This window comes from Oncorhynchus nerka, linkage group LG18, assembly GCF_034236695.1.
Source record: "Oncorhynchus nerka isolate Pitt River linkage group LG18, Oner_Uvic_2.0, whole genome shotgun sequence".
NCBI lineage: Eukaryota > Metazoa > Chordata > Actinopteri > Salmoniformes > Salmonidae > Oncorhynchus > Oncorhynchus nerka.
The window spans coordinates 20,955,616-20,973,290 of NC_088413.1; the positions used below are offsets into that span (position 1 = coordinate 20,955,616).

The 17,675-nt window shown below is 41.0% G+C and overlaps 3 protein-coding genes and 1 non-coding gene across 4 annotated transcripts; 2 read left to right on the top strand and 2 right to left on the bottom strand.

Moving 5' to 3' along the window:
• The first annotated feature begins 153 nt into the window (after window positions 1-153).
• LOC115118484 (zinc finger and SCAN domain-containing protein 2-like) lies at window positions 154-5,839 on the top strand. The gene is made up of 5 exons (XM_065003691.1): window positions 154-1,073; window positions 1,187-1,320; window positions 1,735-1,858; window positions 2,182-5,428; window positions 5,553-5,839. Exons 1-4 carry the CDS (start codon window positions 815-817, stop codon window positions 2,979-2,981), a joined length of 1,317 nt encoding a protein of 438 aa, XP_064859763.1. The 5' UTR covers window positions 154-814; the 3' UTR covers window positions 2,982-5,428; window positions 5,553-5,839.
• On the bottom strand, window positions 584-672 carry trnay-gua (transfer RNA tyrosine (anticodon GUA)). The gene is given in 2 exon segments: window positions 584-619; window positions 636-672. It is a non-coding gene; the product is annotated as a tRNA-Tyr (tRNA).
• Window positions 5,840-7,285: 1,446 nt separating the features above from the next.
• LOC115116184 (ladderlectin-like) lies at window positions 7,286-9,721 on the bottom strand. The gene is made up of 9 exons (XM_065003692.1): window positions 9,642-9,721; window positions 9,326-9,413; window positions 9,181-9,231; window positions 9,007-9,063; window positions 8,700-8,762; window positions 8,333-8,424; window positions 7,992-8,117; window positions 7,642-7,741; window positions 7,286-7,548 (listed from the first exon to the last, which is right to left on the bottom strand). Exons 2-9 carry the CDS (start codon window positions 9,384-9,386, stop codon window positions 7,475-7,477), a joined length of 624 nt encoding a protein of 207 aa, XP_064859764.1. The 5' UTR covers window positions 9,387-9,413; window positions 9,642-9,721; the 3' UTR covers window positions 7,286-7,474.
• A 2,547-nt stretch (window positions 9,722-12,268) lies between these two features.
• Window positions 12,269-16,247, top strand: LOC115115692 (ladderlectin-like). Its single transcript, XM_065003253.1, has 9 exons — window positions 12,269-12,375; window positions 12,597-12,684; window positions 12,778-12,828; window positions 12,947-13,036; window positions 13,394-13,444; window positions 13,723-13,814; window positions 14,747-14,872; window positions 15,694-15,793; window positions 15,981-16,247. The coding sequence occupies exons 2-9, from the start codon at window positions 12,624-12,626 to the stop codon at window positions 16,052-16,054; spliced, it is 645 nt and encodes a 214-aa protein (XP_064859325.1). The 5' UTR covers window positions 12,269-12,375; window positions 12,597-12,623; the 3' UTR covers window positions 16,055-16,247.
• The last annotated feature ends 1,428 nt before the right edge of the window (window positions 16,248-17,675 follow it).

The following is a 17,675-nucleotide window of genomic DNA, read 5'->3' on the forward strand; positions in this document are numbered from 1 at the left end:
CATACATACCATTTTACATTGCAAATCTATCAATACCACTATAAAAATATATTATAAGTCATTGTGTACTTTTGAATAAATCCATGGCTAATGCTACATTTATGACATGAATACAAAAATATCCTCCTTCGACACGGATTTGAAACAGCGATCTAAGGATATAAGCATTCGCTGTTCTGCAGTCCTCCGCTCTACCAACTGACTTCATTTTCCCTCATTTGTGAGTTAGCTTGGATTCTTTTTTAATTAGGAAACTGGAAATGCACGTTTGTTCTCTATCGGGGAATGTGCGAACAACAGGCAAATGTATATCTTTTAGGCGTATTTATGCGGTAGGAAAAGGTTTCTTTTTCGATCCGGATTTCAGCATTTAGTGTTCTACAGTCTTCCGCTCTAGCAACTGAGTTATGGATTTTAGAGAACTGTGGATAAACTTGAAGTGTTTTGAATTCTTCTGTATGATTGGATTCGTACACCTTGACTATTCTTTAAGAAACTGGAAATGCACATATTATTCTCTATAGGGGGATGTGCGAACAACAGGTAAAAATATTTTGGGGGGCGCATTGATGAAAAAGATTCCTCCTTCGAGCCGGATTTGAACCAGCGACCTAAGGATTTCAGCATTTTGCGTTCTACAGTCCTCCGCTCTACCAACTGAGCTATCGAAGGGACATGGAGAAATCTTTGGAGCAAAAGGTACATGTTTGTATCGTAGAATTGAGTTTAGTCTTCTCTACCGGATGTTGATCAACGTCGACCATTCAGCAATCGTGAGATTTCCGTGTATTGAGCGCTCGTCAGAACTGTCGACATGTGTCCAAACGGGTCTTTCCAGGCACAACTTTCTTCAATTATGGAGACGCTGACGACGTCTGCCGTTGCAGAGATTACAAAACTGGTCGATTACAGTTCTGCCCTTCTATTCTCGGAGATATCCCGACAACAGGGAGAGAACGACGCTCTTCGGAAGGCATTGTACTGTATGCAAATCGAGCTCGGGACCGAGAGACCAAAGCAGGGCACCTCTTCTGTTGATATATCTTTAGAAGTTCAGCTTTGCGACGAGATCCGTAAGTTGAGTGTGACGATGTTCTCTTGTAGCGACTGTAGCTAGCTCTGTGTAATCATGCATGTTGAAAGTCACTATAAGTAGCAAATATCACCATTTTATTGTTGTGTGCAGAGAATAATAAAGGCGTGGGGGACCACTGGTTTCCGGACAAGCAGTTGGTTGTGAGTGAGAGGCACTATGGAGTGGATGCTGCCATCGAATTGGGAGAAACCAGTGCACCGCAGCGCAGAACAGTGAAGGAAGAAGTTGGTTAACACTCATATTTATGGTGTCTGGTCCCTGAACTGCTGCATGTCAATGTTGGCATAGCTATATGGATGGTGTATTGTATAAATTAATTATAAGACTAGGATGGAACAACAGCTTTCATTATGTTCTTGTTTTACCAAATTGCCCAATTTAAAAAAATCTTTAACGGCATATTGACAACTAATGAATAGCGAGTGTAGCAGTCCATGTTTTCATATCACATTAGAAACCCAGTGTGTCAGAGAAAAGTATTGATCTAAAATACGAAGGTCCTGTCGGTCAGTGGCAGTTACTCACCCATGTTGTATGTGGACACAAACTGAACAACGTTAGCTTTGGAGTGCAATGGCTTGTATGTTATAGAAGTGGTATAATGATAGTTTAAACATTTAACCTCCTATTTGTTGCAGTGTCCTGACGTGAAACAGGTCATTTTACAACCAGACCCTAAAGGTGAGGACAGGCCGGAGGAGGTTGTGGAGGCTAGTCACCCGGAGGAAGCAGAGCACATCATTATCGGTGGAGAAGGAAATGGTAGTTATATCTGACAATTACTACTAACACTGTGATTATGTTGACAGTGTTCTGTTGTGTGAACTGCACTTTTTTTACCTGTGTTTACTGGCCCTTCTCTATTTGAATATGTGCATGTATGTATGCTAGGAGCCGCAACCAACATTTCCCAACAGGGATAAACCAGTTGTTAGCTTATCTATCTTATCTTATGTTAAAACCGACTTTAAATGAAAACTATCTTGAATGTTAAAACGCATGTTGTTCTGATACTTCCACTAAACTACGTTGTCATTGTCAACATATGCTCAAAAACCGTCACTTGACTCTCACTGTTTCTGCAGGTGGCCTGTCCCTAAAAGATGATTTCCAGGCCATGGACGAGAGCCAGTCAGAGGCGTACCACAGCTCCACAGCAGAGCCCGAGGAAGAAGACACCAGCCAAGACTTCAGCGAGGAGCTGGAGATGTGGGTCAAGTCTGAGCCGGGGTCAGAGAGCGACACCGTCAGCTTCACCCCCAGTGTCGCAGAAAACAAGATGGTCGACCACCTCACGGGCAGGGAAATGCACGCCTGTTCATACTGCAACAAACGCTTCAACTACCGTAGCCAGGTGATAATCCACGAGCGGGTTCACACGAGGGAGAGGCCGTTCGTCTGCAAGCAGTGCGGCAAGGGTTTCTCCCAGATTAACAACCTCAAGAAGCACCAGCTCTGTCACAGGGGAGGGGAGGGGAATCACGAGTGCGGGGAGTGTGGAAAGGTGTTCTGCCACACCCAGAGCCTGAAGAATCACATGGTGGCAGCTCATGGCTTCGGTTCAAGGTTGGACTGCGAGACGTGCGGCAAGACCTTTCACAATAAGAAAGCTCTCATCGCACACTCCACCAGTCACAGCAGGGCTTTTGGCTGCGAGATATGCGGGAAGGCTTTCGGTACGAAACAAACTCTTAAGACCCACCAGTTCACTCACACGGGGGAGCGTCCGTTCATCTGCAACTACTGCGGCAAGAGCTTTGCCTACCTCTGTAACCTTAAAACTCACAACAGGGTTCACACTGGGGAGAAGCCCTTTGGCTGTGAGCTGTGTGGCAAGTGTTTCACTCAGAAACACTGCCTGGAGAAACACTTGTGTATAGATTAAAGAGCTGTAGATACACAGAGTGACTACAGCAAACGACCGTCTATGTTTACTTGTTGGCACCAAATGTTCCATGGCCGTAACATTCTAATCTGCGTTCTGACTAGGATGTTGTGGTCCTGTAGTCTGGGTACCAGTCTGTTTAGCTACCGTTCCACTCCTTGTGCTATGGGCCACAGAGACGGGCCTTTCTTCAATCTCAGCGTTTAATATGCAGCTGGATTTTGTGAGGAGTTGCTGATTTGTTGTTGGAAATAACGTTATTGTTTGGCAATGGCACAGAGTACAAGGAGTGGTATGTTAGCTAAACAGACTGGTACCCATGCTAGTGGTCTTGTGCTATCATGGGGGAAATTCTAAACCTAAAACCAAGTTTGTTGAACTGTGCGTATTCTATTGCTTTGTTGAGGAGACTTGAGAGTTTCTAGTAAAGTGTCTACATGTGTGTGGGACAGATTGACCTGTGCAAATATTTATTGTTTTTTCTTATAATATCACATTGTTATTTTAGGTAATTTGATCAATGTTTAGTTACATTTTAGCTGACATTTTAATTTGCACGATTACGAATTACATCGACAGTTACTACTACAACTTCTATCATTACTGTGGCGGTAACAATAGTGTGAGGGGATTGACACACAAAGCCAAATCTCCCCTTCACATTCTGATTGGACAGAAATAGATCTCCCCCTGTTGAGTTGGGTTTCTCTCAAAGTTTATTGGTCATCACTAGCTTCCACAGCTACAAAGTCATAAACCCGCCCGTTTCTACAGTTTCTCTTCTTACATTTTGATTTTAAACCTAACCACACTGCTATTCTTATACCTATAACCCTAACCTTAACATGAAGAGCAAAAATGAAAATACATACATTTTTACGATATAGCCAGTTTTGACCTTGCGGCTAGTGAAAAGTTTATTCTGATCAAGGTCGTTTTCCCTACTGACCTTTTTTACTGTACTACAAATATTAGCCTACATATATTTTATTTGTTTGTTTTAACAAATGTAATTTTGACAAATCAGCTGGTATTCACTGTGTACATTATATCCAATCCATGCTTTAACGTTGTAATGATAAAATATTGTATTCTGTCCTGATTCTGTCCACATATATAGCATAACATATACTGTTGTATTTCATTGGGAAAACAGTTCTTGACAATACGTATTTCACTTGGTCTGGGTATTAAGTATTGCTAGAATAACTTTTTATATATTTTACTTTCTGACCTTATATGTATGGAAATGGCCGACCATGACTGTGAAAAAAACTTGTGGTACAGTCTTACAATGGATGGGCCGTGTCTGCTCACAAGCTAAACATGCAGACGGAAAAAGTGAGGGAGATGGCCCACAACACTGTCTTCGTCAACTCCTACTCACACCGTCTCAGCACTGTTGACTGAAGTTGATATTTTGTGATCCGAGGTCATTCCCCTCATGTTTGTTCCCCACCGACTGAGGTTCTTCAATGAAACTTGGAGTGAGGTGAATGCTGACCGACTACCACTGGACGTACTCAGTGAGGTGGCAAACACCTACCACGCATTTTACGACACCATCAACCACATTGGGAACCTGGATTGGGTAAATGGCGAATCATCCTATGAAGCAAACAATCTTGTTTTGAAACTTGAGGATTTCCAGTTTGTTCCAGCTCTTCACCTACGCCAGGTTTTCTCCAACATTGATGTTGCATTTGACACTCTGAAGCACAAAGCAATGGATGTGGCAGCCTGCAAAGCTAGCATTGAGGAGCTGGTTCAACACATCCAGAGCAAGAAGTCTGACTCTGCCTTTGACAGTGTCTACCAGAAGGCTGAGAGATTGGCTCAACACCCATGCAAAAGTCTCAAGTAGACGGATGACTTAGACCCTCTGACACACTTCAAGGCTGTGTACTACGAAGCTCTGGAAACCGTCATCTCTCAGATCCAGGTTTGTTACGCACATCTGGATGACCTACGCTTCCTCGAGCTGCTGGATCCAGCGAAGTTCACTGACATGAACATCCATTTCGCAACAGATGTGGTGGATAGCCCAGTGAAGCTCTACGAGGGCTTCTTCAACGTGGACAGGCTCAGAGTGGACCTGAAGGCATTCTACATAGGCCAAGGACAGCAGCAGGACAGCCACAAGCTCTGTGAATGGATCTGTTACATCCGGTCCCAGAAGAACCCACTACCAGAGCTCTACAAGCTGATGTGCCTTGTGGCGACCATTGGAGTGACCTCAGCTGACGTGGAGGAAAGCTTCCCCTGCCTGAAGCGCATTCATGACTTTGTGAAAGGGGAAAAGTTGGACGATCAGCTCCACCAGAACATGGCCATGATGTGCATAGAGAATGAGGGTTTGTCACAAACTCGGGGAGCAGCACTGGTATGACAAAGTCACAAACCTCTGGGCCAGAAAGACCAAGAGAGAAGATGAGTTCATCACCAAGGTATGTCACCTTTAGAGAGTGTGTGTGTGGGTGTCTGAGTGTGTGCCAAACTATACCACTCTATTGTTTTTGATGAAATGGCCTTGTTATTGTTATTTAGAGCAGTATGAATGTGTCGTTACAGATGGCTGCAGGAGGGTTGAAAGGGCAGGCAGCAAAGAGGACCTCCACAGCAACAGAGGAATCTCAGGAGCCACCAGTCAGGAAGCATGATGACGAGGTTTTTCTCACCTGAATGATCTGAATCTAGATTCCAACACACAGGTCTCGCCATCATTGTATGATTTTTTTTGTGTGGAAATGAACTGAAGCTTACGGACAATGTCAAGGTGATGAGTTATTCACCATTTTTGATGAACAAATAAGGTTTTATATGTAAGATGGCTAAATAAAGAGCAAAATTATTGATAATTATTATATTATTATTTGTGGCCTGGTCCTACAAGAGCAATTTTGTCACTTCCCACGAGCCGGGTTGTGACAAACTCACTCATTCTCATGTTTAATACAAATATTGTATAGTTTGTGTGTGGCAGGCTTACAATGATGGCAAACCAACAACATTTGTGTTTTGCTGACCCTGGTGCCAGAGGGGGTACGCAGCTGGAGGTTGAATGTTTGAAGGGGTATGGGACTATAAAATGTTTGGGAACAACTGCCTTAGACAATTACCCCCTCCACAAACATATACCATATGTTGAATGCCAAGGCCTAGTTGTGTTTAAGTTATCTGATAGAATTAAACACATATGAATAGAATGGCGTTCCCATTCAAGTTCATTAACCCATTCTATTCATTAGCCATTTGTTTTAACTAGGCAAGACAGTTAAGAACAAAGTATTATTTATAATTACAGCCTAGAACAGCGGGTAAACTGTCTTGTTTAGGGGCAGAATGACAGATACGTATCTTGTCAGGTCAGGGATTCCATCGGGCAACCTTTACAGTTTCTGGCCCAGCCCTTTAACCACTAGGCTACCTGCTGCCCCAAGAACGCACCTGTCGCCCCATTTAAAACAATTTGATTGCCGAAATATGATCAGATAACATTGGCCGGGTGATTGGACAGATGTGAGTTCCCAGAGTTACTTTTATTTGGTTCGTAAATTATACTGATTACAGTAGAACCCCGATTTATTTCATGTTATAGGTGTAGCCAGCCTACTACAGTAGTTCAATCAACTCCCTTTGCTCTTGGTCGTTTATGCCAATGGAGCCCAGTAGGTGGCGGTATAGGCCTACACATTCCTCATTTTCATTAGTGGCTGGTGCGCTATCACCGTCACAAGAAGCCAGCAGAAAACGAACGGGTGGACATTTGACATGAGTTATGTTATTACAAGACGTAGATACATTTAACCTTGAGATTTATGGTTTTTCTGTGACATTTATTCATGATAATAGTCATGTCAATGACAACCAGAAATGTACATCAGAATTTGAGTTGAACAAGTTGTCACTGTCACTTTGTTTTCGTGAAAATAAATATTGTTTTAATGACAAGAACTAGTTGCACTTTCTCCAGGTTGTGTATGACCTACGTTAATTGTAAAAAGCTTTGTTTGAATAGAACAACTTATAAAAAGGTGCCATTTTATCTTTCCCCACCATATTTTGAGATTAGGTTTTTTTACGGCTCACTTTTCTGCCATGTACAGTATAAAGATGTCAAGTCCAAGACAGATCTCGATAAATGGGTAAATTGAGGCTTAATAAATTGAGGACCCTCCAGTCTTTTTGTCCTCGTCTCAAATCCTTTATACTGATCTATTTTATATGCGTAGAATTAAAAAGCAAATGTACCGGTCTTAGACAATACTGCCATCTTTCAGAAAGTACCAGCCTATACAATGTCATAGTACTTAAAAAAATGTTTATTACTGGAAAACAATAACGGTTGAGGTACATAAATGGGAAATGACATTTGAAATCGCATCACATGTAGCCCTTTGGCGAACACTTAGTCATTTACAGTCAGTAAACAGCCCATGTTGAAAGCGGTTAGAAAAGGTGTCAAGCAATTAACAGTATCTTCGCAATGTTGACTAACAGCGATAGTTGTGCACGCAGATGAATGGTAATTGTCCGCCACATCCGCAGTTCCTCCACCCCTGGCCCACTACCAAAGGAAAAATGACAAAAGAAAAGTAATATCGGTCATTTCATCGGCTTAGTTCTGGGACTATGCTACATCTTTAAGTTCATGTCTTACCAGCAGATTGCAGGTACATGCAGGGGTTGCTGGTTGCGGTGCTCTGGCTGTACCAGTTGGTGTAATACATTCCTGAGCGGTCGATCCACATCCAAGTTCCCTGAGTAAAACAAAGAGTCAGAAGTCTTAGCTGCACTACTGTCCCTTACCACTAACAGATCTGATATCATGATTAAAATATCAGAAGCTATTTAAACACAAGGCTCAGAGTGTTTCCCGGCCATGTGCTCTGAGGGAAAACTCTAGGGCCCGGAACTGTTTCTTGACCGGTCACCGGTCACTGTCAGAAAAACTTGGGGCGCTACGTATGCTTAGATGGCGGAGGTTTTCAGGGCAACCCTTTCTCTCACCTGGAGGTAGAATCCACCTATCCAGGCGGTGGCTCTGTTGGCTGTTCTGGTTATCTGTTGCAGGTAACGATACTCGGGGGAGGAGCTGGCAGAGGCCAGGCTGGCGCCCAGTTCATTGCAATGTTCCTGAAAGAAGAGCGGGGAAGTGAGGGGTGAGACACGTGCACACACTCACACAGTAGAGGCCTGCACATGAACAAACGTGTTGCGCTCCCTCATAGTGACATTACATTATACAGACACAAACGCACATTTTTTTAAAGTGAACCATTTGCAGTCATAGTAACATATTCACGTCAAGATTTTCGACACTAAATATATTACATTGAGAAGTGCGTTACCTCGGCTCCGAACCAGGACCGAGGAGTGTTCACAAACATGTAACACTTGGACTGGTAGCTGAGCCATCCGTCAGGGCAGAACCTGCGTGCCGCTGTGAAGACGAAGATAAAATACAACAATGATTTGACATCGCAATACAAGGAGTTGATATTGTCAGGAGTATGAACTTTCCAAAAAAAAAAAAACGTTTGATCTCATAATGTAAGACATGAATGTTTATTTAGTCATGCTGGTGATTTTCCCTCCCTGCTGATCAGAAACCAAAACAATATTTCACTGTGATCATGCATTGCACGGTATACACAGGCATCAATAGTAGAACCAGTGATGGTTAACTTAACATCATTCATCATGGAGAGTCCCTACCTTTATCTTTAGGTGCTGCTGCAGCCACCTCAACTGCCTCATTCTCATCTTCTGAAAAGACACCTAAACACATAATAAGACAAGAATATCACTTTGAAAGCCACCAGCAAATGACAGACAATGAGATTCAATATATTTATTTTCATAGCTAATATTTTATACATGGACTATAGTTTAATTAGTTTGTTTTGTACCAATGTGAAGAAATTGTTATTGATCAGGAAATGATGTGATGCACAAATGAGGTGATGCTCCACAATAGACATTGATGCTCTTGCTTGATTAAAGCCTATAGAGAAGAACTGACCTGGGGCGTCACTCAGCTTCTCCTCTGCTGCAGGAGCCTCAACCTCAACAGCCTCTTCTGCAGAAACATGGAACAAGGAAGTCAATTTGACTTTCATTCAACTGGGAATTGGGAGAAATATTGATTCAGTGCTCTATTACTGCTCTCACTACAAACATAATTAGAGCTACAAACCTGGGGCACTTGTTGGCTCCTCTACCGCCACAGCATCGCTCTCCACAGGAACTTAAAGGGGAAAACACAACTATTGACATTATTTAGTAACAATGAATTACCCTGTGCTGTATTAGTGACACTGTTGAGTATTTGGCTGACTTACCTGCTGCTGCCCTAGCAGAGAGGGCGACACAAAGTAGTGCAAAGATGACCAGAACCTTCATGGTGGTGATGATGGTGGTGCTGCTTGTCTGGATGAAAAGGGAGAGAACGTGTTGGAGAATCGACTAGAGAGAGTGATACACAATCATTTCAGACTATCACTAGACAAGAGTATTTCCCTACAGAAGACAACCTTAAAAATATAGCTGAAAGTTCATCATCACCACAGTAAATACATACATCTAAATGGAGAAAGGGAGAGAAAATAAGCCATGTTGAATGAGTCGACGCTCGGCAACAGATGCTGTAGGACTTACCTTTTGTAGTAGGTAAATCACTGTTTTCTTCTGGTACTCTTCCTCAGGAAGGCCAGTGATGGAGTGATGAGTGGAGATTCGTACTCTCTTTATATACGGTTGTGTCCCGCAAACTTTCACTTATGCACTTGCCGTGAATGACGAAACAGCGTTGGACTTTGACACTTTATGGCTTTGTGTTTATACTTCAGATGAAAAATTCAAGTTTCAACCTGGACTCGGGGGTAGACATAACATAGTAAAAGTAAATGCAGGACACTGCCGTTAGTATGGTATGTTACGTTTCGTTTAAATTTTTTGGGATCATCCCTTTCATCTTATATGGTATGAATAAAAATGTGTATGATATGTTACAAATTGCAATTCGTACAAAGTTATGAATTTGCAAAACATATGTGTTACGAATTCCATTTTTTTGTGGCTAATGTTAGTTAAGTCGCTCAGTTTAGCTAGGTTGCTAATGTTAGCTAGGTTGCTAACGTTAGTCATGTTAGGGGTTAGGAGTTAGGTTGAAAGCTTAAGTTTAGGGGAAGGGTTAGCTAACATGCTAAGTAGTTGCTCCGTAGCTAAAAAGTAGTAAATATTTGCTAATTAGCGCAAATGGTCAAGTTGTCCATGATAAGATTTGAATACACATCCTTTGGGTTGCTAGACATTCATGTTATATGCCCACTCATCCACCCCGACCAACCACCCTACTTTATTTTTTGACCAACCACCCTTCTTTTGTTTTTGCCTGAAGTAACCTTCTGTCTTATGTAACCATACAAATGTAACATATCATACTAATTTGGGTTTACTATGTTACGTCTAGTCTTTGAGACCAGGCTGCCAGATTAGGAATTAAAATACAGCCTTTATCAATGTCACTTACTGTGTTCCAGTAAGAGGTGGTAAAATAATAACAATGTCCTTATTGTGATCATGTCTGGAACGGTGCCCTGGAGATCACCTTTAATTCTTTGCTGTCCATAAACTACTTCCTTAACTGACTTGATGTCATCCAAGGAGTGAGTCGGACATGAAAAAAATATTATGTTTCAGACTAACTTAAATGTATCATCAATATGTGGTGACTGGAATGGTATCAAACCCATGGAGACCATGTGTTTCCAGCCATTACTATGAGCTCGTCCTCCCCAATTAAGGTGCCACCAGCTGCCTGTGTCGTAAGTAGCCTTGGCTTCTGCGAGCCGGAAACGCCTCATAGGAGCAGGAGCCTATCTCCTGTTTCTGCATTGTGAAGCAGCTTGGAAAAGATGCTAGTCTATTGCAATGGACATTAGACTACTAAGTGTATGTTGTGTAGTAGGATGTTAGTAGCCCATGTGCATCACCCTAATCATTTGGTATTTTTCCCCCACTTAATTTAGTATACTGTTGGTGTCCACATCACCAACGATCTGTCATGATCCAAACACACCAAGACAGTCGTGAAAAGGGCACGACAAAACCTTTTTGACTTAGGCTGTTGTCATCTATTATGTCATGTTGTCAGTAAAGATTTATTGTAAATGTGGATTGTCTTTTCAAGAAATAAGATAAAGACATTCCATACAGGATGGAAATTGGTCTACTGCTTTTGTCCCTCCGATATACAAACATACATTGAAGAGGCAATCTGCTGTTGCTACATCCATTTTTGGACTAATAAATTAATGCTATGTACCCATTGATTCTTGAAGAATATAACTCCTAAATGCTGAGTTTAGGTCAACTGTCGTAACCCATCATAATCCAAAATATAAACTTGTTTTACTTCAATGAGTGTAAATAAAGTAAGTATAAACAAACACTATATAGCCTCAAAACATGGCTAAAACTATCATTGTGATCGATGGAAGGTGAATTTCCGAGTGGTAACATTTTTACAACCCCATCCCTCAGCTTTTTACAGGAACAGGGCAGGATTTGTTATTGTTTCAACTGGTGATTGCAGCTTTAAGTTGGAGAGACTGGAAATGTTAGACAAATCGCTGCAAAAGAACAATAAAGTGATTATAACTAAATGAACATACCCCTACGTTATCTCAAGGTCAATAGTGCTGAGAAAAACGTACTGTAAATTGAATCAATCCATGTCCGTATTGATTTTCCATGTGTACAATTTCCTTATCACAATTATGGTTTTATCATCACTTACTGGAACACACATTCTTGTCCTTGTCCTTGATAAATGCTGTATTTGATTTCGAAATCAGATCTGAAGTATGTACACAAAGCCATATAGTATATATAAAATGTATAATATAATGATATTGGTATTATATTGACATTGATGATATTGCTTCAATTTTGTATTTAATTTAAGTCAAACTAAATCCTTTCATGTCTGACCCACTCCTTGGATGAAAAGGAAATGGTTTATGGTCGGGAAATAATAAACATGACTTCCTTGGCAAAGTTCCATACACAATCACAATAAGGACATTTGTGTTATTTTGCAATCTCTTACAGGAACACACCTTCAAACAGGGGCTGGCCATGTTCTGCTGACCTTGAAAGTGCTATATTTGAATTCCTAGTCTGGGATTTTTCATCTGAAGTCTAAATACAAAATCATAAACCGTCAAAGTCCAATGCTGTTTCGTAATTCACAGCACGTGCGTCAGTGAAATCATGCTGGACAGAACAGTACATAAACAACGGAGAAATCTACACTCATCACTCCATCACTGGTCTACCTGAGGAAGAGTACCTGAGGAGAACAACAGTGATTTACCTACTACAACAGGTAAGAGTCCTATAGTGTCTGTTCCCGAGTGTCAACTTGTCTTATTTTCTCTCCCTTTCTCCATTTAGATGTATGTATTTACTGTGGTGATGATGAACTTTCAGCTATATTTTTAAGGTTGTCTTCTGTGGGGAAATACTCTTGTCTAGTGATAGTCTGAAATGATTGTGTATCACTCTCTCTAGTCGATTCTCCAACACGTTCTCTCCCTTTTCATCCAGACAAGCAGCACCACCATCATCACCACCATGAAGGTTCTGGTCATCTTTGCACTACTTTGTGTCGCCCTCTCTGCTAGGGCAGCAGCAGGTAAGTCAGCCAAATACTCAACAGTGTCACTAATACAGCACAGGGTAATTCATTGTTACCGAATAATGACAATAGTTGTGTTTTCCCTTTAAGTTCCTGTGGAGAGCGATGCTGTGGCGGTAGAGGAGCCAAAAAGTGCCCCAGGTTTGTAGCTCTAATTATGTTTGTACTGAGAGCAGTAATAGAGCACTGAATCAATATTTCTCCCAATTCCCAGTTGAATGAAAGTCAAATTGATTTCCTTGTTTCCGTGCTTCCACAGAGGAGGCTGTTGAGGTTGAGGCTCCTGTAGCAGAGGAGGCTGTTGAGGTTGAGGCTCCTGCAGCAGAGGAGAAGCTGAGTGACGCCCCAGGTCAGTTCTTCTCTATAGGCTTTAATCAAGCAGGAGCATCACTGTCTATTGTGGAGCATCACCTCATTTCCTGATCAATTACTTCACATTGAAATCTGCTGCAAATATTGTTTGTACGTATTTGCACGAAGTGAGTGTGAGATTGTGTTGTGTATTATGTGCCTCATTTGTTGATCAATTATATTTGAGGCATTCTGTTTTGTCATACTTCACATAGGTACGAAACAAACTATTTGAACTACCTGTCACCTATAAAATGTACCTATGAAAACAAACATTTTTATATAGTATCTATAGTGATTTGCTGGTGGCTAAATAGTAATATCGAGGACTGTTTTATTTTTTGTGCTTTTCCAGAGGAGGATGTACAGACTGAGGCTGTTAAAGAGGTGGCTGTGGCACCTAAAGGTATGTTGACACCTTTTATGGTGAATGATGTAAAATAACAACTATCACCTTTATTGGTTCTACGATTGCGGACTTTCTGTACATCGTGCAATGCATGGTCACGCAATGAAAGACTAGTGTTTTTTGTTTTTCTGTTAGCAGGGAGGGAAAAAAACACCAGTATGACTAAATGCACGTTCATGTTTTATATTATGAGATCAAAGTTCATACTCCTGTCAATATCAACTCCTTGTATTACGGTGTCAAACAATTGTTGTATTTTATCTTCGTCTTCACAGCGGCACGCAGGTTCTGCCCTGACGGATGGTTCAGCTACCAGTCCAAGTGTTACATGTTTGTGAACACTCCTCGGTCCTGGTTCGACGCTGAGGTAATTGCGCAACGGGCAATCGGGTATAAACCCTTGCAGCATCAATAGCAGGAACAAAAAACGATGAGTCTGTCGGAATTGTCTCACGAACAACTTTATTTTCAATAACTTACAAATTCTGCATTTATATATAAAGTCAACAATAATCAGATAAAACCTGAGCCTATAATATTCTTTATAACACTGAATTGGCTTCGGCTAACTAACACTTTAACTATGCCACTTTGTTTACATACTCATCTCATATGTATATACTGTACTCGATACCATCTACTGTATCTTGCCTATGCTGCTCTGTACCATCACTCATTCATATATCTTTATGTACATATTCTTTATCCCCTTACACTGTGTATAAGACAGTAGTTTTGGAATTGTTAGTTAGATTACTTCTTGGTTATTACTGCATTGTCGGAACTAGAAGCACAAGCATTTCGCTACACTCGCATTAACATCTGCTAACCATGTGTAAGTGACAAATAAAATTGGATTTGATTTGGCTAAAAACGAATAGGTCGATAATTATCATTAGGCTATATGCCTTTTTCCTACCTAACTGTAAAAATCCTAAATACAATCAGATAAAACAAATCGATATTTATAACATACTTCATAACACTTTAAAAAATAAAATTGGCTTATGCTAAAAACGAATAGGCTTCAGGACATGCATTTTGCCTGTATAGCAGCCTAAAATAAATAAGTAGCCTACGAAAATAACCTATATTAGTGCGAATAAATAAACAGTGCAAATAAGTCTTTCAAGGTTTGACAGAATATGTTTAGCCTATTCTATAGTTTATGTCTTTCGAATAAGACCTATCTGGATTTGAATAGGCCTAAAGGCTACATTTAAATTTTAAAAATTAAAAGTGCAATTAGGAACCATTAGGTGTACGTGTCTCACCCCTCACCTCCCGCTCTTCTTTCAGGAACATTGCAATGAACTGGGCGCCAGCCTGGCCTCCGCCAGCTCCTCCCCCGAGTATCGTTACCTGCAACAGATAACCAGAACAGCCAACAGAGCCACCGCCTGGATCGGTGGATTCTACCTCCAGGTGAGAGAAAGGGTTGCCCGACATAGTGAGTTTTTCACATAGTGAGTTTTTCGACATAGTGACCTGACCAGAAACAATTCTAGGTCCTAGAGCTTCCCCCCAAGAACAGGAAAAACTCTGTGCCTCAGCATAGCTACTGATATTTTAATCATGCAGCTAGTTATTATATCAGATCTGTTATTGGTAAGGGACAGCAGTGCAGCTTGTGGTGGTTAATTTCTTTACTATCAAATGAGGGGAGGCTAACTTATCACTCAAGTCAGAGTTATACCTAAACTAAATATTTATTAAGTATTAATAAGGGATCAGGTCAGTACAACACACACATATAAAGTTAATCGATTGAGTGCTCTACGATAATGATGGATGGTCAATGAATCACCCTCAGATGATTCATTGAGAGCCCTGAGATAAAAGTACAAAGGTATTTTATAGCCAAGATACACCCCTTTCAACCTACATGATGAACAACAGATGTATGGAATGGGTCACAAAAAATCCACAGCAGACAGTATCTGCTGTAAAAACAGTTATCTTTGTGTAGAGACCAGGTATGGCCAGGGGGTCATCTCTCCCAGGTACCATATAGAACAGAAACATTAACTCATGCTATGGAATGAGGTCTCTTTAGGTTTTATCACCCAAAATACATCATAAATCTCCTGTCAGTGTGGCCCACTTTCAGTTCACAATAGAGTTATAAGAACCCTCTATTCGGTTGCAAAAGACAACCATTTGATGCAATAAAATTATTATAACATAATCTTGCAATTTTGCTCTCACAAGCTGTAGGTAAGACTTCTGACTCTTTGTTTACTCAGGGATATTGGATGTGGATCGACCGCTCAGGAATGTATTACACCAACTGGTACAGCCAGAGCACCGCAACCAGCAACTCCTGCATGTACCTGCAATCTGCTGGTAAGACATGAACTTAAAGATGTTCCGCCTGGTCTCATGGACTAGACATAGTAAATGTAAATCCGGAACACTCACATTAGTATGATATTACCTGAAAAGTAATGACAGGTAGCCTGGTCCCAGAACTGTATGACGTGTTAAAATATGCCAGATAAAATTACTACGATTTTTGTTTGTCTTTTTGTAGTGGGCCAGGGCTGGAGGAACCTCGGATGTGGCACACAATACCCATTCATCTGCGTGCACAACTATCGCTGTTAGTCAACAAGATATTGCTAATTGCTTGACACCTTTTCAAACTGCTTTCAACATTGGCTTTGTTTACTACTGACTGTAAGTGACTTTATGTGTTCGCCAAAGGGCTAAATGTGATGCAATTTCAAATGTAATTGCCCATTTTATGTACCTCAACCTGTATTGTTTTCCTGTAATAAACATTTTTTTAAGTACTTTATGACATTGCATAGGCTAGTACTTTCTGGAAGATGGCAGTATTGTCTACGATAATCTCTGTCTCTTAATAAACGGGGCAATATAACAACATGGATATGGTGCTTTTTGTTGACAGCATAAAATGGGATGAGAAAAGGTCTGATATGACTGAAAGTCTGGAAAATCTTCAATGTATTTATTGAGTCTTTATTGAGCCTGTCTTTGGCTTGGCTAAGGCTCTGTTAAATCGAGTGAAGGGTGTGGATAGAGGTGTGTTTGGATGGGACATTTGGCACAGAATGTTTTAACGGCCTTATTTGGATAAGAGGGTTTCCAATAAGCAACGGTAAAAAACATCGCTGACAAATCAAATTGTATTTGTCACATGTGCCAAATACAACACCTTACAGTGAAATGCTTCCTTAACCAACAATGTAGTTAGGAAAAATAATTGTATTTACTAAAATAAACTGAAGTAAAAAAAAATATATATAATAATGAAAGGGCAACAATAAAATAACAGTAGCGAGGCTATATACAGGGTGTACCGGTACAGAGTCAATGTGAGGGGGCACAGGTTAGTCAAGGTAATTAAGGTAACACGCGTTTAAGGTAACATGTACATGTAGGTAAAGTAACTATGCGTAGATAATAACAGCGAGTAGCAGCAGAGTAAAAAGGAGTGGGATTGGCGGGGGGTCAATATAAATAGTCCAGGTAGCCTTTTGATTAGCTGTTCAGCAGTCTTATGGCTTGTGGGTAGAAGCTGTTAAGAAGCCTTTTGATTAGCTGTTCAGCAGTCTTATGGCTTGTGGGTAGAAGCTGTTAAGAAGCCTTTTGATTAGCTGTTCAGCAGTCTTATGGCTTGTGGGTAGAAGCTGTTAAGAAGCCTTTTGATTAGCTGTTTTTGATTTCAGCTGTTAAGAAGCCTTTTGATTAGCTGTTCAGCAGTCTTATGGCTTGTGGGTAGAAGCTGTTAAGAAGCCTTTTGATTAGCTGTTCAATTGTCTTTTGGCTTGTGGGTAGAAGCTGTTAAGAAGCCTTTTGATTAGCTGTTCAATTGTCTTTTGGCTTGTGGGTAGAAGCTGTTAAGAAGCCTTTTGGACCTAGACTTAGTGCTCCGGTACTGCTTGCCGTGCGGTAGCAGAGAGAACTGTCTATGACTAGGGTGTCTGGAGTCTTTGGCCATTTTTAGGGCCTTCCTCTGACACCACCTGTTATAGAGGTCCTGGATGGCAGGAAGCTTAACCCCAGTGATGTACTGGGTTGTGCGCACTACCCTCTGTAGTGCCTTGCGGTCAGAGGCCGAGCAGTTGCCATACCAGGCAGTGATGCAACCATGCTCTCGATGGTGCAGCAGATCACGTTTTCTTGGTCATTCTATATCTGTGGTAAAAACAATAAACATATATGATGTACTGGAAATTAATAATTTTACTTTGCACAAGAT